We start from the raw sequence: 24,561 nt of genomic DNA, 5'->3' as shown, positions 1-24,561 counted from the left end.
AGGCACTCTGTAAATCTTCCTATTTCCACATCCTTTTCCTATGTGGATTTGGTGAGTTTTTTCCTTGCCAATTTAAAGGACGTTGCTTATCAGAGCACAAGAGGGAAAACCTCTTGTTCGTAGTCCATTGCAGTTGCTTTCCCAGTACCTGTGGAACATGTGAAAGCACCTTGATGCTTCTTGACGTATAGTAGGTGTGCCAGGGTCTTCAGTCAAGTGTTAGACTGCTCAGCTGAACTTCGTGTTGCCTCTTTGGTGAGACAAAAGAGCAGCTTCCTTGATGGGCGTACATCATGTTTCATGCCCAAGCAGGAAGCAGAGTGAATATCTGCACCAAGCTGCCTGCTGTTGAGCAGCTGATTTTTGAATCAATTCCAGTCAGCAGGTGCTTCAGAAGAACCAAAACAGGGACTCCCGAGAGTCTGCTTCTATGGAATGAGGGGTTTTTAAAAAATCTCTTTCTCAAATAAACCTTGAATTGACTGTGTGCCCCTCCCTAAGTGGGAGTAAGATAAGTAGGAAACAGGTACAGCTGCGGGGCTTTTGCTGCAGGGAACGGACACAGCTGTTCCTAGGCCTGACTTCACCAAGGAAAGGGAATCCAGCCTGTGACGTTTTTTCCAGGTGTGGAAATAAGCTGGGTGGTGCATGAGCTTTTAGTCTGGAAGAAGGGAGAACCTGGCCGGGGCGTTTCTGGTTTTTGCTTCTGGAAGTGAGACGCGCACTAACCTCTCTGACCTGGGTTTCCGTCTTCTCCCTCCAGGCCGTGCACATGGGGATGCGAGCACTCATCTATAATAGCTCCACCAGGGGCTCTCAGGCCGAGCAGTCAGGCATGAGGACCTACTACTTCAGTGCCGACACCCAGGAGGACATGAACGCTTGGGTCAGGGCCATGAACCAGGCTGCACAGGTGCTATCTCGATCGTCACTGAAGAGGTCAGTCCCCATGGAGGGTCCCTGCCAGAGCACTTCCTACACAGGTGGGGGAACCCAAATAAGAACTCTTGGATGCCCAGAATTCCACCGTTCACTCACTCTTATTAAGCGTTGCCCTCTGTTTGGAGTCCTTTTAAATGGTGACTTCATCCAGGAGGAGACTGTTTACAGGGCCAGCACATGCTGCAGGCAGAGCTGGAAGGTCCCCTAGGAATTATCTAGTCCACTGTCCTCATTAAACAGAGAAACAGGAAGGGCTGGGAGGGTGAAATGACTGCCTGGGATACACAGCCTTGGTACCTGGTTGTATGTTTCTCAGTCTTTCTTCTCTTGTGTGTGGTGGAAGGGAAAACCTTGGGGCTAAGATTGGGGAGGAGGGAGCAGACAGACAAGAAAGATCTTGCAAACTGGAAACATGCCACCGACGGCCCACCTTGTTGTTGGGAGCTGACTTGGGAGCTGTCTTCCAGCTGCCTCTTCCCTCGAGTGGGCCAACCAGGGTACCATCAGGGATCTTGAAGTTCCTGAGTCTGTTGACTGTGGGTGATTCCCTGTGAGAAAGCAGAGGAGAAACATGAGTGGAGTCATGGGCTTGGAGAAGGTGGGGTAGTCCTGGAAAGTCAGGGTGCCTTTAGCCAGTCCTCATCTGACATGAGCCCCGTTCTTCACTCTCTGGACACCTTGCTCTGCTTAGAGGCCTCTTTGACAAAGGTCTGTTAGTGAGGCCTCAAAACAAGACTAGTGTTCTCCAGCAACCTAAAGACAAGATTCTTCAGTAACTGCAAATGGGTTTCACATGGATGTTTTTATATTGTCCACCTTTTCCAACTCATGTGTATGCGATTTTTGGTGTTAGTGGTACTTCCTAGCTTCATGGTATCTTTCCTGAGACGATCAGACCTTTGATATAGATAGTGACCTCCCTCAAGAGGCCAGGTTGGGGTCAGGCTCTATTCTTGGAGCTTCCTAGCAACTCAGTCGAGCATTTGTCATGCTGGGTTTGTTTTTTTTTTCTGTCTATTTTTCAGTATCCTAGGCTTCAGGTGGGAATCATCTTTGTATATTCTGCACACCTGACATATAGTAAGCTCTCAAGTGTCTGTTGAGTAAGTGAGAGATAGGAAGAATGAATGAATATGTTGAACAGAACCATGACCAAAAGACTGTCCTGGAGGTTTCCCCATGGGCCCTGAATCAGTAACTCTTAACTACAGGTATTCAGTCAGGTTTGCCTCTGCTTCTTAGCATTGTCATCCAGCCTGAATTTTTCTGTTGTGTCCATAATGATGATATGAAAGCCTGTGCCATTAACCTGCAGGTACTCTGTTCAGAGTGACATTGGCATTTCCACCTTCATCCTAGGAGAAGGAAACTGGGAAGGTTTGACACAACTTACTCCTAGTGTACATGCTCACTGTTTCCTAGTTTTTGTTGTTCATTCTTTTTTTTAAATTTATTTATTTATACATACATACGTACATACATACAATAAGTGAAGACATTCCCTGGCGGTCCAGTGGTTAAGACTCCACACTGCCAATGCAGGGGCCGCAGGTTTGATCCCTGGTCAGGGAACTAAGATCCCACATGCCACGTGGCACAGCCTAAAGAAAAAAAAAATCAGCACAATAAAGGCAAGAAAAATGAACAATTAAAAAAAATTCAGAAAGCAAAGAGAAATATCCTTGGTCACCTTCCCAGGGTTACCTCTGTTACCAAGTTAACAGGGATCCTTTTAAACTATTTTCTATTCATATATGTGCTTATATAAATATAGAGGGGGTTTTTGTGCTTTTTTTTTATAGCATGAATGATATTGATCTTGAAAATCATTCTGTATCAGTGTACGTGGGCTACCGTTATATGATACTTCATAAGGTAGAGGTACCATAATGTATTTAAGCATGTGCCATATCTTGGATAGTTTATTTTTTGTCCTCTTTTACTGTTGTAGGTAGTTGTGTAATGAAAAACTTTCTACAAGCCTCTGCGTGTGTGAGGCTTTCAGATTGCTAGGTCAATATACAATGCATTTTTAATTTTAATCAATACCACCAAACTGCCCTTTAAAGAAAGCTGTATATTCCACTAGTGAGAGCGCTCATTTCCCCACATCTTTGCCAACAGTTGATATTATCAATCTTTTTCATTTTTGCTGAGCTGCTGTGTAGATAAATGGTATCTGGTTATTTGAATGTGTATTTTCATGATGGTAGGGACCTTTTATATTTATTGACCACTTGTATTTCCTCTGCACTGAATTGCTGGTACCTATTCTCTGCCCATTTTTCTACCGAGTTGCTTGCTTTTCCTCGGTGCTTCCTTTCCTACATGTGCTGATATCTGCCCAGTTAGGAATGCAGTTTAGCCTATTGCAGAGGTTGGTTATAGGCTCTCCAGTCTTGTTATTTAGTCTGTAATATTCTGGCATTTTCCCTGTTCTCTTGGATTCCTCAGAGATCACCTGAGAGGTTTCTTGAGCCCATCTCCGAGTGCCCTTAGGGCCCTGGCGTGCTAACAGCTGGGCCTTTTCCATCTTCCTCCCCACCTTGGTCTTTCAGTCTCTCTTAACCAAGGTTGTTCTCTCATTCATGATGAAGTTCATTCATCTTGATGAAGATAAGGAACTAAATCCAGAAGTTGAAGAATTCAACTTTATTTGTGCTGTGGTCATCTTCCCAAGCAGAGATACCTATGTCTCATATTTTTTGTAAAGTTCTCCCCTTCTTTATTTTAATTCTTAGAAAATATTGTTTTATTTTACTTTGCTTTAAATAAACAAACCTCAGTCCTTCTAGACTTTACCATTTCTGTAGTCATGCATGTAGGCCCATTCCACTGGATTTGTATTTTATCTCTGCTTGATGCATTTCCTGTGTCCTTTTATAACGTGAGCCCTGAGAGCTCCCTGTGTTTTTACATTGGTTTCTTTCTACCAGCAACATTAAATGGGTTCATTCTTGTGTCCCAGGTTTGCTCGGTTCTTCGTGCCTGACGAGGGCACTTGGTCAACGATAACTTGAGAATGAGATCAGGCTTAATAGGAAAAAGTGCTGTGATTGATAAGTGATGTCTGCCTTGAACCATTCAGGATGAACTTGCTAGCTGAGATTAGGATTTTTTGTTGTTGTTGTTTTTTTACTTTTTCCTACCTGAAGATTTTGTAATTAACTATCAGATTTTGGTTTTAGAGGGGTTCCTTCCCTTCTCCACTGGGCTGCCTTCCAGATCTTAGGCCATTTGTATTGTCCCTAGCTTTTTCCTGAACTTTTAAATGTGTTCTTACTATGCTCTTAATAAACTCTTAAAATCCCATAATCATCTTTGCCCAAGGTTTTTTCCCCATTTGAAAAAAAACAAACTTGTTATACCTTCTGACACAGACGAAAAGCAGAATAACATTTCCTCTTAATTTTCTGAGAGATGAAATTATCAGCCAAGGAAATTCAGACTTATTAAATGTTCTGTTTTACCAGAATAAGATGGTCAGACATTTGGTTAGTTAGAAGTATTCATCATGCAGGACTACATCTTGCCTCTCCTCCACTTTGGTGATCTGCTTTGCAAAACCTCCATCTCTGTTACGTGGGTGGCCCCAACCATAGCTTTTTGTTCTCTCCCTCCTTGTTTCTCACCCAAAAGCTTCTATCCTTATTCATACAGGCAAATGCTTTCTTTATGAATGTGGTGCATTAGGACTTCTGACTGCAGGTAAAAGAAAATGCAAATTTACCTTAAAAGGGGAGGAATTTATTGATTCATGTCAATGAAAAGTTCAGGATAGCTTCTAGCTTTAGAAACAGTTGGGTTCAAGGCTCAGACAGTATCATTTCAAGTAATTCTCTCAGGTTCTGCCTGCCTGGGCTGGATTCATTCTTAAACTCCATGTGGAGGTCCCTGGCATATCTGGGACCTGGTGGCTAGGTAGCTGCAGTAGCCCCAGACTTGTGTTGTCCAAGTTAAGTTCAGCAGGAAAGAGCCAGAGTCTTATCCAGAGGTCTTATTCTGATTAGACAGGCTTAGGTCACATTGATTCCCAAAATCACATACTGTGGCTAGGGAATGCATGTACTGATTGGCACAGACCTGGGATACATACTTCACTTCTGAGAACTAGACCATGGGGACTGAGAGCCAGGTAGGGGTGGATTCCCAAGTAATGCTAGGGTTATGGGCAGAGGAAGGAGAAATGACTTGATGGGATGTGGTAAACGAGATGTAAGCAACCAATATCCAGGCCACTTCCTACTGTATCAATTTCTTTTGCCTTAAGTACTAACTCCTCCCAGAGTTTAGTCTCTGAAGTTGGGTAGACCGGGGTTTAAATCCCAGCTTTACTACTTTCTAGCTGTGTCACTTGTGCAATTTAGGTATGCTTTTTCAACCTCAGTTTTTCTAAGTTATCGGATTTTTGCAAAGATTAAATTAAATGAGTGTATAAAGTGCTTACTTCGCACATTGCCTAAGACATAGTTGATACTCCATCTCAGATGTGCTAGCTTCCATAGGGTTTGGTTTAACAATGTCATTGGGTCTTTTTCCTTTGCACCCTTCCAGTTTCATCGTTAATCCTCTGGATTACATTGATGATGAATCTCCTGTGAGCAAATCATACTCTCTCCCTTGCCAGGATGTGCCCATCCCCTAGCAGTGTGAGTTGTGGCTCAGCGATCCAGGCTCCCTACAGCGCTGTCCCTCAGCCTGCCCCTCGCCGCTCTCCTCCTCCAGCCCCTTCCTATGTCCTCTAACCACAGAGGGTGCTGAGCACCGTTGCTGCACCTCCTCCCTTTGTCCTCTTGTTTCCTACACAGGCTCAAGGGTCTCTTGATAGACAAGTATTCTTGAGACCCCAGCCCTATGCTGTAAGGAGCACCAAGCACTGCTGCCAGAGCCTGCCCTCTACCTCTTTCTGTCCATAATTTCTTCTCCCCTGTTTCCATGTTCTTCCACTTACCAGACTTTGGATTCTGGTTTTTGATTCTCTACAGCCTCCTTGACATTTGTCTTCTGAGTTCCCCGCTGTTGAACTGGTTATTCTTCTCTTGTCTAAGGATGTCTTGTTCTTTCCAGTAAGCTAAAGCACTAAGCAAGGAGGTCAGCATGTCGTTACAGTTCACAAAACTGACAAGCAATTCAGATAGGAGGGCCTATCGGAAGACAACTTATCTCTTTTTATCAGTTTCCAAACCTCTCTGGTCTGTGGTGTAACTATAGTCCTGTCTTGGGACTGAAGGAACTTATAGCCTAGTCACCTTTGGCATAAAATCCAATCTCCTTATTAGGGCTTTTGATCCCTGCCTGAGTCTGGTCCCTGCAGGTGCCTTTGGCTCACGTTATGCTATTCCTTAGCCTCTCAGCCCCAACCATACTCAAATTATTGAATTGGGTGCGTTTGTCTGTACTTTTGTCCACTTAGTCTTTAATTCTACAGTTATTTATTGAGGGCATATTGTGCGTCAGACACTGTTAAGCATACTGAGAAATGCAGCAGTCTTCAATAGAGAGGTGAAGTCCCATGCATTCTTGGGTGGGTGAGGGGGAGAGAGACCGTATACAGGCAAACAAATCAGCAAGATGATTTTCTATCATGATCTGTGCATGAAGGCAGTAAAATGGAGTGATGAGATGGGGAGGGACTAAGGGGCAGGGAGCAGCCACTTTTGTTTGGGTGGTCAGGGGAGGCCTCCATATGGGGAATGTGTGGAGGTGAGGCCTGATTGATGCAAGAAAGTTGCATATGTAAAACTTCGAAGAAGAGTGTTCTGGGCAGAAGGTATGGCACTTACAAATGCCCTGAGGCAGGAATGAGCTTGGTTTATTCAAGGAACGGAAAGCTAGGGAGTTGTGGCCAATCAAAGCGAGCTGGGGGGAGAAGAGACTGTGATGAGCTCTGGCAGGTAGATGGAGGTCCATACCGTGAGGCCCAGGATCCCTCTGGGCCTTGCTTGTCTGCTCCCCTGGCCCTCACCCTTATTAGGACGATTCAGCACAGCCTTCAGGTCCTAGCCTATGCATATTTCTTCCTTCTTTGACCCTCAGTGTGTCAGATGCCTCTGCTTATAGCACTCTTTCGTTCCTTATGCATAGAACTTTCATGTTAAAGTTATGTTGGCCTGCTTTCTCACTGTCACCCTGCTAGACTGTACGCTCCTTGAAAATGAGAATAGTCCTGGCACATAGTAAGCATTCAGTTAATGGATGGGTGTGTAGGTGTTTGGCTGGCTGGGTTCGTGGGTGGTTGGATGGATGAACAAAACTTCTACCTGTAAGATGTTCAGATAAGGACTTGTGGTGTCTGAGAGCAGTCTGAGCACTGCTGTGGGATTGATTGTGGGGACTCAGCCTGCTCAGAAGTGGCCCACACGTTTCTGGCTATCTGCACTTTTCTCAGAGCATGGAATCTTTGGCCTTCCAAACTCTGATCACTTTGGTTAAAGTGTGGCAGGACAACGCCTGAGGTTGGACAAGCCCCTTGGACCCTTGACAGAAGTAATTTATAGACATGTTTTCAGCCCAGGTGCGGGGCTTTGGAGTTGGATCAGATGGAATTTTGTCACTGGTTGCATGATTCAGAGCAAGTTGCTTAACCTCTCTGAGTTTCACGTTCATTACCTATAATAAAACAATAATATCTCTAGCTTTGTGCAATGATAAGAAGAGGTAATATATTTGAAGTGCTTATAGCTTAACTTACTTTTGCAGTTAGTATGTGCTCACCACAGTCCCTATCTTTCAGTAGAGACAATGTATTGTAAGTAATCTGGTGCTCACGTGACTGCCCTCAGCCTCTCTGGGCTTGACAGTACTGACCTTGCAAGATTGTTGTAGGGATTAGAGATGGACTGTGTCAGGTTCCTGGCACACAATAGGACGCAGCATATAATAACCAAGCATTGGCCACAGAAAAGGAATGACCCAGACTGTAACTGCCGTAGAGAGATGGGAAGTGAGTGAGCATGGTGCGTGCCAGAACTCCAGACTGGCCCAGGTTGGGCTGTGACAGTTGAGCGTTACTTACGCAGCTAGAAGGAAGAGGGAAGGATTCTCCGGGCAGGAATGAGCAAAGTGAGGAGACCTGGCAGCCATTATATATCTTTCCTTTCTTCTTCGTCTGGTTTGTCAGGTCCTTAAAACCCCGCAGGGGACTTTGCCGATAGCCACTCTGCTGAGGCAAGTGATGGCCTCAGGTGGGAGTCTGGTGTTTCATTTATCCTTCAGTCTCACTCTTCTCTGGGGGAGGACAGGCCCTCTTCTTGTTTATTTAGAGCAGAGCGTGAAAGGCAGCAAGTTATCTTCCCGCATCCCAGGGGAACTGCCCTATTTAACTCTGGGGAAAAGTAGAAACCGATTCCTGTCTCCATTTCTCTCCAGCCATTTCCTTCCTCAAATCTAGGAACTAATTCAACTGAGCAAGCCTGCCTTCATGCTTCCTAGAGACTTTGGGCCCATCCTCTTCAGCCTTTTATACAAGTGTATGGACTGTGCTCAGGGTGGGTTCTAGCTTTTGAGCCCACTGTCCTCCTGAGCCTTGGGGTCAGTGCTCAGGAACTTCTGCCCTTCACCTGGCTCAGACCAAACTCTCTAAGGATTATCAGTGGCCTGACCCTTGTTCTTGGGCTATTAGTTTGGTCATTTAGGTATGGTGAGTAGGGAGGGATCCTCCAGTGGGATTGCAACAGGAAGGCTGTGTCTGCCAACAGGACCAAGGTCCAGCCAAGCTCCTACAGGCTGTCGTTCCTTTTCTCACCCAAGTCTTTGAATGAGATTTCAGGGGTGTGTGTGTTTAACATTAAGATAGAAGTAAATATTGTGCCTTATTTCCTGGTGAGATAAAGGGTTTGGAGGCAGAATAAAATAATATTCAGTGTACAACTGCTTGGTATGATCTGTTTACTTCCAAGTTCTTGTGAAGGACAGGAAAAAGATAGAAGTATCCTCAGTCTGAGATAGGTGCTCTTCCCACTTGCAGGGGAAAACAAGGATTTTCTCTAAGCAGACATAAAGCATTGCTGTGATGTGCTGAAGATGGGGTGGCCCAGTACCTGCTAATGATGGGCTCAGCCCCTTGTATCAGTTAGGGATTGCATTTGGTTGCCAGTAATAGAACAACCCAACTTAGGGTGGTGTAATCAAATTGAGTTTTAGTTTTCTCACTAGCAGGGATCTAGAGTCAGTTAATTTGGGCTAATGTAGTAGCTCCATGATGCTATCAGGGACCCAGGCTCTTTCTCACTTTCTACCCAGACTTTGGCAGGTGGCTTTCATCCTCATTTTTGTCACCTTGCAATCCAGCATAGAGTCTAAATTCCAGGCAGGATGAAGGGAAGGGTTAGCTAAGAGACCTAAGCATTCCTTCTTTTAAAGGCTTTCCTGGAAACCCATCCAGCAATTTCTGTGCACATCTTATTGGCCAGATTTATGTTACACCGTCAGCTCCAAGGGAGGTTAGTAAACGTAAGTTTTTTGTTGGGTACATTGCCACTTTGAAGAAACTGGGGCAAAGAAGAAGGAGGGAATAGATATCGGAAGCCAGTACATTTGTATTTGAGGACATGCTATGTGCCAGCCCTGGTGTTGTGCTCTTTCTGTGCATTGTCTCCTTTAATCCTCAAAACGACCCAAGGAGGTGGGCGTTGTCCCCATTTTGCAGATGAGGAACCTCAGACCAGAGAGGTTAGGGACTTGCCCAAGGTCACCCAGCTTCTATGGGCTGGAGCCAGCTCTTGAATCCAGGTCTGACTGGCTCTAATCCTATGCACTCTGGGTTTCTCAAGCTTGAGAAGTGACACATGTAGCCAAAATGGTCACCAAATGTCAGGAATTCCCTGTGTTTTTGAATAGTCACTGATTGCAGGTGCTCACAACGATAGTAATGACCTGCACAAGAAAGGCTTGTGTCATCTTAGCTGAACATCTGTGCCCTGCATGGCCAACTTCTCTGAATGACACCGTCACTGAAAGCCAAGGAATACTTCATTCTTTCCCACCACTGTGCTAAATTGAGCATTGCAAATCTATTGTGATGGATCTCCTGATTTGAGAAGTCATGTGTTACACTGGCGGGAACGCAAGGAGACAGGGAGAAGACCAAAAAACACTTTTGCCTTAAATCCTGTAACTTACTAAGTTAAATGTTTGTCAGGGAAGGTGGGGGAGTCGGGAACATTCCCTTCACCTTTCTTACCTGCAGCCAGGGCCTGAACGTTTTGGACACAAAGGCATCTTATCTGAGGTGAGTCCCAGCAGCTGTGGAAATAGAAGCTGTTCATAACCCCAAGTATTAGGGCCTAGAAAGCTGCCAGGTAGCAAGCAGACAGCCATTCTTTTCTCCATCCTCTAAAAGTTTGTTTTGCAGTAAATGCTGGTGTCAATCTGAGAAAAGGGTTTATCTTTCTCAATCAACTTTATATTCAGGACGTGTTGGCATGTATCGGAGTATGTACACTCATATGTACACACACAGTAGGGACTAATATTTGTAGTTATAAGTTAATTCCAAGGTTAGAAAAGACTGGCCAACTCCATGATTTGGGGCCAGCTTATGAGAACAGTATTAAATGTGGTTACCATGATTAAATCAGGCTTTAGGATTGTCTGGGTTTGACAGCAGAGGCTATTTTCTCTACTACTTTCTTATATCCCCTAGTGCCTGTACCAGTGGGGATATGTAGGTTCTCAATAAATACATGGAAGTTGATTGGTAAAGGAAGAGAAATCCCCGTTACAGTTGGTTCGGCTAAGACATAGTACCCACAACCCCCGGGTTCTGAAGTTGAGGACATCCTCTTATTTTATTTTATTTTATTTTAAAATTTATTTTATTGAAGTATAGTTGGTTTACAATGTTGTGTTAATTTCTGCTGTACAGCAAAGTGACTCAGTTATATATACATTCATTTTCATATTCTTTTCCATTCTGGTTTATCACAGGATATTGAATATAGTTCCCTATGCTATACAGTAGGACCTTGTTGCTTATCCATTCTATATATAATAGTTTGCATCTGCTAATCCCAAACTCCCAATCCATCCCCACACCTCCCCACCCCCTGCAACCATAAGTCTGTTCTCTATATCTGTGGGTCTGTTTCATAGATAAGTTCATTTGTGTCATATTTTAGATTCTACATATCAGTGATATTATATGGTATTTGTCTTTCTCTTTCTGAATTACTTCACTTAGTATGCTAACCTCCAGGTCCACCCATGTTGCTGCAAATGGCATTATTTCATTCTTTTTAATGGCTAAGTAACATTTCATTGTATATATGTACCACATCTTCTTTATCCATTCATCTGTCGATTGAAGAAACCCTCTTTTCCCTTCAATTCTAATGTCATCCATTTAGGTGCATATTCGTTTTACTACATGGCTTTTACGAGAAGGGGCTGTTTATCTTTGTGGTGGGAATAACAAGGAGGTACAGTTACTTCGGTCTCACAACTGGAGTAAGCAGGTTATAAAGCTTCAGTATCTTGGCTGGGGTGTGACCCAGAGGGCAGCCAGAGCTTTAATCTTCTAGACAGCAGCCTAAGCACACCACTAAGGGGTGGTTTCCTGAATTTGAGAAACAGTAGAGAAGATAAAGGCCAACTTAGATGACTTGAAGGCTGGGGTTACACTGATGTGATGGGAGGGAGGATTAAAGGAAGAAAAGAAAGACAAAGTTAAAACCTGTAATGTGTACATTGTGGAACAGAGTTGTCCCTTTAAAAACTTACGATAAGAATTGCTTTTTCTTAAAGTGCAGGTCCCTGAATATTTCCCATATGTTCCTACTACTTGAGCTTATAGAATCACTGGACTTTAGGAATGGAAGGGTCCTTGGAGATCACCATCTAAATACGTCATTATAAAATGATGTAATAGGACTCCTTCTGCTATAAGTAATAGAGACCAAACTCAGACTAGCTTAAGTGAGAAACAGAATATATTGGTGCATAACCAAACAGTCCAAGGATATATCTGGTTTAGGTATGGCTAAATCCAGGAGTTCAGGCCAAGTCTTTAAGATTCTATTTCTCTCCGTCTGCTTTTCTTGGTGTTGGTTTCACTCTCAAGTACCTGCTTCCCATGTAGTCGTAGCAGCTCAAGACCAGCTCCAACCAGAGTCCTAGAGCTAACTCTGATTGGCCTGGATTGGGTGATGTGTCAGCCTCTGAGCCAGTCACTGAGACTTTGGAGCCTCAGCTCCGCAGGGACTTGTAGAGTCAGCAGCACCTTTTAAACCACAAGGACTGAGCGTGGGGGAGGGTGATCCCCAAATGAAAATTGAAACACTGTTAGAAGGAGGGGTGGGAGATGGGGGGGAAGATGTTCCCGAGTGATGGATAGAAGGAGGTCCAAACAAGCTTCCCCCCCCCCCCACAACAAAGCTTTGGGTTTTCATGGAGAAGTCATGAGTACATGGACATGAGATGTGAGATTGCTTTTCTCAGTTTCCATGCTTAAGTTAAGGCCAACAGTTCAGCCTGCACACACTAAGAAGCAGACCTGTGTTAGGGTTTGTATTTTCACTTTACACTGATGTTTTAACCAGCTCCCTGACTGTTGATCTGCCCTGAATCAGTGCTGATTATTGGTAGCTGAGGTTCTGAGATATGTTGCAGGGACTCCTGAGGTCTGGCCACCAAGATGTAAATGCAGCAGCATTTCCATTGTTCGTTCTCCTGTTGAAATGGAGAACCCTCAGGCTTGGCCATTTCAAGGAGTGATGGATGTCTAGACCAGGACCTTTTTACCAAGGAGCACAAGTCGACCAGCTGCCCATTCAAGGTTCCCTGGTAATTTTTCTGGTCCCTCTGAGCTAGGCTGGAGTGGGTTCCCCTGCCTCCCCAGTCTAAACTCTGCTAAGCTTATGGAGCTGCTGCTGCTGTCTCTCTGGTATCAAGTAATGAGGAGGCAGACATAACTAGGACCCAAGGAGGTGGGGAGAAAGGCAGCTTCCAGTGCGAGATGGGCAATGAAAGAAACCTGCCCTTCTCTATGCCCCAGAAGCTCTTTAGCCTCGGTTCACGTCCTCCCCTGTCACCCCCACCCCATTCTCCTTTGCAGTTTCCAGGTCTGCATGTGTGCAAATCATGGACATGCATTTGGAGAGGCAGTAGAGAGCAGTGGTTACAGCACATGGGCTCTGCAGTCTGCCTGGGATTTAGCCCTGGTGTCTCTCTTTCCCAGCAGTATGGTCTTGGGCAAATCATTTATCTTCTCTGTGCCTCCATTTCCTTATCTCTGAAATCTGACTAATGATACTTCAGAGAATTGTGGTCAGGTCAGTGTTCTTGCATTCCTGTTTGAGCAGTTCCCCGACAAAATAGACAAGTAGTCATACAAAGAGATTGCTGTGCCAATTCTCTACCCACCATCTTGGAAGAATGTTAATTATGCAGCTAATTGTACTTTGGGCTGTGCTGGATGCCAGTGGGAGAGACCCTGGGCTCAGGAGCCTTCTAGCCAAGCTGACCTGCCCCAGACAGACAAGTGGACAAACAGCAAAAGGGAAAGGCATGAGAATACCACATGTACCGTTTATTTGTTCATTGGTATTTATAGAGCTCCTACTCTGTACCGTTATTTCATGGAAGTTCTGGGCATACGGTGAATGGGCAGCTGGGCCTCTGGCCTGAAGGAGCTCATAGTCTACTTGGTCCAGTGTGATTAGTGTGATAGTGGGGCCAGCTGAGATCCTGATCTAGAGAGAGAGAGAGAGAGAGAGAGACAGAGAGAGAGTGTGTGTGTGTGTTAGCTTCCTGGAGGAGGTGACATTTAAGCCAGATCCCAGAGGAGTAGAAGTTAGGCCAGCAGAGTTAGGGGATAGGGATGAAAGGAGCTCCAGGCAGAGGGAAGAGCCCATGCAAAGGCCTGGAGGTAACTGGAGTATAAAGTGTATCCTTTGGAGAGTCTTGGCTTGGGGGTTCCAGTCTGGATGGGGCTGAACGTGCTGCTGTCATTGCAGGGACATGGAGAAGGTGGAGCGGCAGGCGGTGCCCCAGGCCAACCACACAGAGTCCTGTCGAGAATGTGGCCGCATGGGACCCGGACATGCAAGGGATTGTTCTCATCGCAAACACGAGGATTCCTTTGGATTCGAGAGGCGGGAGCAGGAGGAAGACCGGTACCGCTCCCAGAGGGACCCACTGGAGGGCAAGCGGGACAGGAGCAAGGCCAGGTCCCCATACTCACCCACCGAAGAGGAAGCCTTGTTCGTGGATTTACCCTGTGGCCCGAGAGGCCAGCAGGCCCAGCCCCAAAGGGCAGAGAGGAATGGTGTGCTGCCTGGCACATCTGGCCCAGGAGAGCAGAACGGGACTGGCGGGTACCAGCGGGTCTTTCCTTCCAGGACCAACGCTGAGAAGCACAGCCAGAGGAAGAGCAGCCTGGCGCACGTGGAGCAGTGGGCAAAGACCCAGAAGGTGGACGGCAGGAGGTCAGTAGTGGACTCGGGATCGCTGCCGCTAATGAGCATAAAAATGTCATAAGAGTAGCTATCACTTACCCAGCACATGCTGGTACATGCCGGCCTTGAACTCTACCTCTGTTATCTCCATAAATCCCTGCAACAGCCTTGCAAGGAGGGGTGATAGCCTCAATTTATAAACAAAGAAATTGGGGCTTGGAGAAGTATGGGAACCTGCCCAGGGCACACAGATAAGCGGCAAAGGCAGAGTTTAGACTCAGTCCGTGAGCCTCCCAAGTACACACGAGATTATATCGGGGTAGGGGTTTCCCATTCCCCAGGGAGCATGCCTTGAGACTGTCAGCATGTAGACAGTAACTGATCTTCTCCTCTTACTTAGCTACTTCTCTGCATCCGGGAAATATTTATAGCAGCTAGAGTAAATACAGATCCGTTTTTAATTCCAGGCACGTAGAGAAGTGCTCAGGCACTGTTGACATTAAGCTTTATTATACCCATTCCTTCAAGAAGTGGTTTTAATTATTTAGAGGGAATGCATCTCTTGCTATTTGCAAAGCACTATCTGTTTTTTATTATAATTTTAGATTAATTAGGACACATTTATGAATGTGAAGAATTCAGGGTCACTCAGCTTCCACATTGTCCTTAGAAGCCACTGTGTGTTGTCTTCACTTTGAAGACAGCAAATCCCCCTCGCCATCCTCAGGCTTCTATTTATTTATTTATTTTTGCGGTACGCGTGCCTCTCTCCCTGCTGTAGTCTCTCCCGCTGTGGAGCACAGGCTCCGGACGCGCAGGCTCAGCGGCCACGGCTCACGGGCCCAGCCGCTCCGCAGCATGTGGGATCCTCCCAGACCAGGGCATGAACCCGTGTCCCCCGCATCGGCAGGCGGACTCCCAACCACTGTGCCACCAGGGAAGCCCCATCCTCAGGCTTCTAAAACAAACCCCAGACTGGAGACGAGATAGCAAAGTCGTGGTGCATTCAGAAAACCCGCCAAGGGCTGGAGGGGCCACAGTGAATGTGTCAGAGCTCAGGCCAAGTCTGCCACAGGCCTGATACACATGCTTTAAAGTGCTGCTCTCCATTCTCCATGCTGTGAGGCCCACACTTTCCACTATGGGGTCTGGAGGTGGTGGTGCTCCAAGGGGAATAGGCTAGGCCTCTTTTTAGGTGGGTGGGGCTGTTGTGAATATGTGGGTGTTGTATGCATGTGTGGGTTGTGTAACTTCTTTAATCTGGTCCAGGTGGGCTGTTGTGAGGTTAGATGGTGGAGAACTCACTGGGAGTTAATGGAAACTCCCTAAGCAGTTGGTAGACATTGTTGTGGGTCAGACTAGGAGAAGGAAGGCCCTTTGTGTTGTAGCTAAGATACCTTCCCATTCCCTCCTGGGACAGACCAGGTGTCAGTTCTGTTTGATCAGATTTTGTGTTTTATTGAAAATAGCTACTGCCCAAGGACACAGAGGAGGGAAGCTGCTATTCTTGGTGCTGGGCTAGGTAGACCTCCTAGGAGGTAGTTCTAAGTGACCTTACTGCTGACTGAGATTGGAAAGCTGTCAGGGGTTGGTATCGTGCAGGTCCTCATAGTCCAAGGTAAGGAATTTGGATTTTATTTGAAAAAGCAATAAGGAGAGCCACTGGAAGGTTTTAAACAGGTAAATGATGTGATCTGATTCACAAAGAAGATAAGAGCTTAGGGAAGAGGCTGTTGCAGTAGTCCAGCATGGTGCCAATGGAAATAGAAAGAAATCGATTTGAGGTACATTTTGGAGATTGAAACAGAAAAGCTTGTCAGTGAATTGGATGTGCAGGATGAGAGAAAGGGAAGAGGAACAAGGATGACCCCTTAAATTTTGACTTAACAACCGGGTGGTTGCTGAGATGGGGAAGGCTTAGGAACAAGTTTTGGGGGCAAATCGGGGTTTCCATTTTGGGGACTTTTAAGTTTGAGAAGCCTATGAACTATCCAGTGAGGGGGGTGTTAGGTCAGGCACTTGGATGTGGATTGTGGCGTGGAGGTTTGACATTTGGTTGGACACGCTGATTGGGAGCAATCAATGCACAAGTGGTATCCCAACTGGGATGTTAGCAACAGAAGGGGGTCCAGTAGAGGAGGCAGTGTGTCAGAGAGAAGCTGCTCGTGGTGAGTTAGCTGTTTCCTTTTATATGCATTGATAGCAGCTCTTAGGAACTGAAGTCGGTATGGGGCTGACAAGGGCAGGTAAAAGCAGGAGAAACCAGAAATAGAAGCAGATAGAAAGGGCATGGGTTTGGCCCTGATAAGCCTGTATTTCCTACTGAAGAGTCTGGATTTAATCTTGAAGGCCCATGAAAGCCATTGATGGACTTAAAACAGGAGCATGGCATGATAGTGTCTAATATTTAGGAGGGTGGTTTGAAGGGTGTCGGCAGGGAAGAGGCCTCAGGAGATTTTTCAGACTAGATAGATATTCCTTACCTCATCTCAGTTCTCACACAGCAGGTCCATGAATATGGTGAAGAAATAAATTTCCCAGGCTATTCTGATGTACCCCACCCAAAATGAGAACGGCAGGTTTTTTTTGTGTGTGTGCGGTACGCGGGCCTCTCACTGTTGTGGCCTCTCCCGTTGCGGAGCACAGGCTCTGGACGCGCAGGCCCAGCGGCCATGGCTCACGGGCCCAGCCGCTCCACGGCATGTGGGATCTTCCCGGACCGGGGCACGAACCCACGTCCCCTGCATTGGCAGGCGGACTCTCAACCACTGCGCCACCAGGGAAGCCCAGAATGGCAGTTTTAATTACCCCTTGTTTAAAAAACTTATTTTTATTAAAGTAATACCTGTATATAGTTTTAAGAATTTAAGTAGTATGACCCCATCCATCCCTATTCCTGATTCTACCACCTTTGAGGCAACCACTTCCAATTTTTTTAGTAGTTTTATGTATTTATCTCTATATTTCCAAATAAGGTAACTTATACTGCTGTTTCTTGAGTTTTCAGTTTTAGTTAGCTATCAACATTCTACTCTAGGTGATAAAGATTCAAGTCTCTTATTCCCCCCCTCTACCTTTCCTTTCCAAAGACACACTTACCCTTATCCCAGCTTCATAATATAGTTATAGCATAATTTTTGTTTAGATCACTAGTCAGTTTTTACATTATTACATAATGTGAAGTATAAATATTCACAGCTGGGCCATGTAGTATACAATAATTAAATTTCATTTGTGGTACAGTTTTTTATTTTCTGGTATTGATAATTTTCATGCTTATAGCTTGCTTAGTTTTCTCTGTACCCATTACTAATTCACCACCAAATTCATAGCTAAATGTGTAAATCTCTCTTTGCTCAGTACCCTCAAATAATCAGTAATCTACTTACAAGGTAAAAAATCCAAATAAGACCAATGGGTAAATACTGAAAAATGAGTGTCCTCCTATTTTATTTCAGAAACCTAGATCTACTCCCCAAAGACCAACCACTATGTTAAAAACAAAACAAAAATCCATGTTCTTCACCTTGCTTTGTTCCACTTAACATATCAATAAATTTATCGATAGATATTTTAAGATATCTTGGCTATCTGTATCAGCACATATAGACATATTATTAGTTTGAAATGGTGCAGAGTATTGGCATTGTATGCATCTACAGTGATCTTTATACCATTTCCCTATTGATGGATAATTAGGTTGGTTATAAACATTTGCTATTACAAACTATGCTGCAGTGAATATCCGTGCTTAATTGTCTTTGCAAACAAGTGCAGGTATACTTGAAGAACAAATTACTTGAAGTGGAATAACTAGGTCGAAGGATATATGTGATTTTAATTTTGATTGATATTACAAAATTGACCTTCAACAATGCTGTTTGAGTTTATACCCCACCAAAAGTGTCCCTGTTTCCCCACCCCACATCATCTCTGAAAACTACTGTTTTAGGTTAACTGCTTGCTCTGGTGACCATAGAGAAGATGGTTAAATGGAGAAGAGTCTGGAAAGAACATGACCAAGTATGAGGCGGTCATATTTTGGGTAGGAGGTGAAGAAGACCTAAACAAAAGCGGTAAAGATGGTGAGGATTGTGAGGAGGGGATGGATAGGATACATAGACGTTGAGATTGGGTAGGTATAGGGCTTGGGAAACTGATTCATCCACGGCTGGAAGGTGAGGAGGGCCACAGGTGGAGTTGAGGTTAACATTCAAGTTTGACTTGGTTAATAGGTGCATGTAGCGCTGTGCACAAGGTGTGAGCATGGGAGAAAGAAATGAGCTTGAAGGGGAATGTGGTACCTGTGGAGCGGCCAGGTGGAGATAAGCCGTAGGTTATAGCGAATGTGGGTTCAGCTTAGGGAGAGATTTGGAAGTCATTGCCCTGGAGGTGGTAACTGATGCCCTGGCAGTAGTCAAGATCACTGAGGGTTGAATGCTTAGAGCAGTGGTTCTTAATCGTGGCCGCACAATTTGGTCATTTGAGACCCTGCTCAAGAGATTTTGCCTTATTTGGTCTGGGGCAAGGTGAGGGCATCAGTCTGTTTTAAAAGCTCTCCAGGTGATACCAGTATATGAGAGAGGTTTGACATTTACTGAGGCCTGGGTCCCATGCTGGAAAATCTGTTTCTGATGATCCGAATTTCAGCCTGGACATCAGGAGTTTTCAAAACCGCCCCCTACCCCTGGTGATTCTAACATGTAATCAGGGTTGAGAATAACTAGCTTAGAACAATAGCAGAGGGCCAAAGGCAGAACCCTGAGGATCTCCAGTCCAAGGGGGTGGGCAAAAGCAGAGTCTGCATAAAGAAGTCTAGCAGAAGATGGAGGAGGAAAACCGGAGTGTGGTGAGGGAAGTTTCATTCGGAAGGAGTCCAGTGGGCAGCAGGAGACTGCTCCCTGGATGTGGTGCCTTCTAAGGAGGCTGGGTACCACGGAAGGAGAATCTGGAAGGTCAGGGTCTCTCTGCTGGTCTCATGCTCAGTAGCAGAGGCCTTTGGTTCCACTGAGCTTCTTGATGGGCTTAGATGAGTAGACCTTCTTAATAGAACTAGAATTTTGAAGTTAAGTCAGGAGGCAGAGTAATGCGAGGGGAAGGCCAAAGGGAACCAGAAGGAAGGCATGGCCATTGAGAAACCCTTCGTGGCAGGGGTGCAGAAAGGACTTAGCAAAGCCGTACCGCTGGTATAAGTTGTAAGTTATGTAAGTTATAAGTTGTGGTTGTGAAATGTCTCTACATAACTCTGGCAGCCCACAGACCTACGTTATTCTGCTACACATAATGAGGGCTGGGGGCGCATGGGGAGCTAAAGGATGAGAAGTCAACTGCAAGGAGATAAGAGGTGGTTGGGGAAGGCGTCGGACTGTCCCTAGGATGTGAGGGGGGAGTTCGAGCCCTTCTTATCTAAGGGGCAGGGAGACATTAGGTCCAAATGAAAACAGTTTGTTGGCCTTGGAGGTCACTGAGCACTCAGTAAGAGGAATCTCAGTCTAATGATAGAAATAGTTCTCAGGGGGCTGAAAAGTAAACGTGAGGGCTTGAAGACGACCCTTTGAGAAGAAAGCCGTCAGCCTCTGCGAAAGCCGAGTGCTCCACGTCGGATCGTTCGCTTGTAGCATATTGCATATCAGAGTTATCTTTTTTTTTCCCTTAAAGATGTGTTTGTAATTTCTCACAGTCAAGTAATAAGTAGCTCTGGCTGCTCAGTAAAGGAACCTCCTGTTGATAGTACAGAAGAGGGATATCCCCGCTCCCTGTATGATTGAGACTGTGCTAAATTGAGAGGAGGGTTATTTGAACTGTAATATGATCTCATATTCTCGGCTCTAGACCACATAGGGAATTATTTCTAATTGTTCTTTTAGTGCTTGGAGATGTATATTATATTTCACTTTTTAAAACTGCTTTAGAATGATGTTTTGCAAGGACAGACTGATACACCCTTAGAATCTTACCACATTCTATGAGGTTGTTTCGAAATTCTAGCCTTCCATTTTTTCCCCGGTGTTTAAAGTAATGCATACTTGTAAAATAAAATGGCAGGGGTGGGTGTTGAGTCAGGGATGCAAACATTACCACGAGGAACAGAGTAAAACGTGGAAGGTCCTGCACAACCGATGGGGAAGCTCAGGTAAGGACTGCCTGCTGCGTAAGTAATTGGTTATAAAACTTGATTTCACATTTCGATATGACCATTTTATAGGGGCTACATCAGAATATATAGGTGCCTTTTGGAAAGGGAGCCCCCCGTGGCACAGCGGGATTTGAGGGCAGGAGACCTCGAGCCTTCTTTTGGATAAAGCTGGGGTTGGGGGCCAGCAAATGGATCTGCTCTTAGGACAGGGCTGCTCTGCGCGCTCCTGCCTGCTCCAGGGTGACCTTTACCTCGTCTTACAACCCTACCTCCTGTGTCCCTCCCTCCACCATCCGTTGGTTACTGTGGTTTGGCCTCTGGCACCAGGACTCACCATTGCACTGGGGTCTTTGGGGACGTGCTTTGCCTCGTTTGCATTTTGCTTCAGGCAGAATGAGCAATGGTTAGTAAAGTCATGAACTCCCCGGGGGAAGCCCCCAGCCTGGTTTCTGCCAGTGCCACCACTGCTGTTTGAGGGTTCAGGCACTGCCCCTTCCTCAGAGACACATTCCCCTCTGACTCTGGGAAATCCATAGCAAACCCTGCCACCTGGTGGCAAGGAGACAAGCTGGGCAAGCTGAAGAGATCTTAAAATTACTTCCCGTAATTGCAAAGATAACGATAAAAAAGGAGAAGAAAGCCACCATTTTTTGAATGACAACTACTTTTAACCCTCACAACAATCTATTAAATGGTTCTTAGTAGCCCCATTTTACAGTAAGGAGAGTGATACAATGAGTTAAAAAACAATTAGAACAGCACTTCTCAAACATCAACCGCCTGGAGGGCTTGTTAAACCACAGGTGGCTGGGCCCCACCTCCAGGGTTCCTGATTTCAGGTGGGGCCTGATAACCTGCATTTCTGACAAGCCCCCAGGTGGTGCTGATGCTGCTGGACTACACTTCGAGCTTAGAACAAGGTCTGGTGAGCGCCCGCTGTATAAAGATTTGTTAGATAAAGTTGATAGGTAAAGGCAGAGTCAGGATTCCAGCCCAGGCCTGGCTCCAGAACCTGTCCGTTTTACATCCTGCTGCCTCTCAGGTTAGACTTTTAAAGCTTAATAAAACTGTAGTTGGCCCTTGCTGAATTTTTCTTTCAGAAAATAAGATGGCTGGTCGGATCCTATCCGGCTTTTGTGTGCTGGAGTATTTGTTGAAGGGCTGGTCATGTGTCAGCACTTTCTCAGGCCGCGGACAACACCGCAGAGTGTAAGACACAGTTGCTGTGCAGCAAGGATTTACAGCTTGTCTGGGGAAGAGACAGCTTACGGGTAGGAAAAGGTTACATCAATACAGGACCTTGGAAAAGTTACAGACTATACAGTAACTAGGTCAGAGCAGGGCAGGAACCCTGAGGGCTGTGGCATTGCAGAAGGCCTCTGTGGAAGAGGCATGGGACAGTGTCCTGGAGAATGAGTGAGATTTGGTGATAGGGTAAGGTGAGCCCATACAGGTAGGGGAAGGAGGAACAGTATTATGAGAGTAAGGAGAGAGAAGTGGGAAGGGAGCACCCACTGGTGAAGGTACTGCCTGTGTGTCAGGCAAGGAGCCTGTGTTCTCTTCCTGTCTCATGTATTCTTCAGGGCAGCCTTAGGAGGGAGGTAGCTCTGTCCTCATGTTATAGGTAAGGAAGCTGAGGCTCAGAGCAGTCAGGTAAGCTGCCTAAGGTCACACAGCCAGTGGATTCAACCCTAGGTCAGACTTCCTCTGCTTCTTCTACTGCAGAAAGTTGTCCAAGTGTGTAGGAGGCCAGGCAAGATTAGGGTGAGGCCCTCACACTCAGGCTCCAGCAAGTGCAGGGGTGCACCTGAGAGGGGGGTGCCTCCTTAAATGTTGGACCCTTGACGGCCAACTTGCCCCAGTTTGATCCTGGCCCGGGTAGGAGGAGCAGTGAGAAAACAGCAGGAAGGGAAGGTGGGTTGAGGTCAGGTGCTAGAGAGCTGAGAGTATCAGGAGAAAGGGGTTAGATTTTATTTCATAAGCATTAGGGAGCCATTGATGGTTTTGGAGCACAGGAGTGATTATATCCAAGCAGTTGACTCTGTACAGCATGGAAACTAGTTAGGAAGGTCTCAGAGTTGTCCGGGTGGAGGTAGTTAATCAGGATCTGGATTAAAGTAATAGGGAAAGAAAGGAACTGATGCCAGCGACTTCCTTTAAGAACCTCCGGGGCTTGGTGCTGGGGAACATCTTGGTGACCGGGAGAATCACGAGGCATCTCCTAGAGATATGCACGCCTGATGGAAAAGCTGACTGATGGCAAGAGGGAGAGGCAGGTTTAATCATGCTGCACTTGAAGTGGGGCAGCCAAGTCAGCCTGGTAGGGGGGTTGACCCTCCAACGTTGATGGATAAGGTGGTTTAGGAATCCTCTGCAAAGGGAAGAAGTGACTGAAGTCCTGGGTGTCTGCGTTGATTGTTCTTTGGGGTTCATACAGGGCTCTCTCACGTGCCTGGCTTTGTGGCTTTGCCTAGCTGTGTTTCCAGAAGCCCAGCAGACCCCTTGCTGGTCCTCTTACCTGTGCTCTCCTTTCTCCTCAGCCTGCCCCTGGACCAGACCCTTCCTCGCCACGGTCCCAGCCAATCCCTGTCCTTCCCAGAAAACTACCAGACTCTTCCCAGGAGCAGCCGACACCCCTCAGGAGGCTCTTCACCCCCTCCCCGCAACCTGCCGAGTGACTACAAGTACGCGCAGGACCGAGCCAGCCACCTGAAGATGTCGAGTGAGGAGCGCCGGGCACACCGGGATGGCACCGTGTGGCAGCTCTACGAGTGGCAGCAACGCCAGCAGTTCCGGCACGGCAGCCCCACGGCGCCCATCTGTGCCGGTTCTCCAGAGTTCACCGACCAGGGCCGAAGCAGGAGCATGCTAGAGGTGCCCCGCTCCATCTCTGTGCCTCCATCTCCCTCGGACATCCCTCCCCCGGGAGCCCTGAGGTCCTTCCCACCCCGGCGGCCACACACGCCAGCAGAGAGGGTCACTGTGAGGCCACCGGACCGGAGGAGGAGTGTGGACATCTCACTGAGCGGTTCTCCCAGGAAGACATGGGGCCACACCACCAAGGTGAGACTCCGGACGCCCTGCCAGGCTGCTGGGGCCCAGCATTTGGGCGTTAGGAGCCTCACATGGTTTGAACACAAACTTGAGCAATGCAGGATAATGATAGGTAACACTTACGTAGTACTGTACTTTAGCACCGGGTGTAGCGCTAAAGGCTTTAATTCTTACAACACCCCTATGAGGTAGGTGCTATTATTTCAGGTTTCCCCCGCTATCTGAAGGTAGAGTGTTCCTGTGAAACCTTTAGTAAGCCAAAGTGGCATAAAGCGAAGAAGCAATTACATTTTCTGTGAAAGTGAAAATCCCCTTTGGATTTCGGTTATCAGGTGCTAAAGGTGGGTCTTTTGTAAAATCAAAGTGGCATAAAGCGAACTTCTGTAAAGCAGGGGATACCCGTATGCCCATTTCACACGTGAGAACTCTTAGGCATTAAGGGATGAAGTTACTTGCACAGGGTCACACAACTAGAAGTTTGCTTCCTTGCAGCCTGGAAGGCAGGGAAAGATGTCTGTGTTTAACTAGTTCAATTATTTATAATAACCTGACTTAAGTTTTAAATCCGGAGGGGCTCTCACAGTTTGTCATTGTCATAACCTGGTGAGAAAGATGTGTATCCCAATTTGACGGATGAAGAGTCTGAGGCTGAGACAGGTGCCACGCCATGTGCTTGGCTGCCCTGATAGCGAGTGGCAGAGGCTCTGGCCCCCGCCCCCCTCCACGCCCGGCTCTCGGTGTGACCATGTCTCCCCTTCTGCAGAACTCCTCTCATCTGGACCGACGCTCCATGCCCTCCATGGGTTACATGACCCACACTGTCAGTGCTCCCAGTTTACATGGAAAATCGGTAAGCAGCACCTCCTCTCCCCCTCCAGGCGACTGATCTTATCCAGCTTTCAAAGGGCTAATCTCATCAGAGTTCTCCCCTGAGCCAGTCAGATGCAATCCCCATTTTAGAGATGAGGAAACTGAGACTCAGAGGTCGAATGACTTGCTCAGGCCCATCCCGCTGGCATTGGGACCTCCTGAGGC

General features: G+C 46.4%; 1 protein-coding gene across 9 annotated transcripts in view; it reads left to right on the top strand.

The window, feature by feature from the left end:
- The window catches only part of PLEKHA7 (pleckstrin homology domain containing A7), a 207,984-nt gene that overhangs the window by 145,561 nt on the left and 37,862 nt on the right, over positions 1-24,561 (top strand). For 7 of the 9 annotated variants that reach the window (XM_024731567.1, XM_024731568.1, XM_024731570.1 and 4 more), the window contains exons 7-11: positions 764-939; positions 13,896-14,054; positions 14,280-14,366; positions 23,013-23,535; positions 24,290-24,376. In XM_024731567.1, coding sequence (XP_024587335.1) covers positions 764-939; positions 13,896-14,054; positions 14,280-14,366; positions 23,013-23,535; positions 24,290-24,376 — 1,032 coding nt within the window. Of the gene's footprint in view, positions 1-763; positions 940-13,895; positions 14,367-23,012; positions 23,536-24,289; positions 24,377-24,561 lie in introns of all 9 variants that reach the window. The other 2 variants (XM_024731563.1, XM_024731562.1) reach the window with 1 other exon arrangement.

The sequence above is a fragment of the Neophocaena asiaeorientalis genome, unplaced genomic scaffold, assembly GCF_003031525.2.
Source record: "Neophocaena asiaeorientalis asiaeorientalis breed wild unplaced genomic scaffold, Neophocaena_asiaeorientalis_V1.1 scaffold571, whole genome shotgun sequence".
Lineage (NCBI taxonomy): Eukaryota > Metazoa > Chordata > Mammalia > Artiodactyla > Phocoenidae > Neophocaena > Neophocaena asiaeorientalis.
Note: the sequence above shows the minus strand (reverse complement) of the source record. Positions and strands in the feature narration are given on the sequence as shown.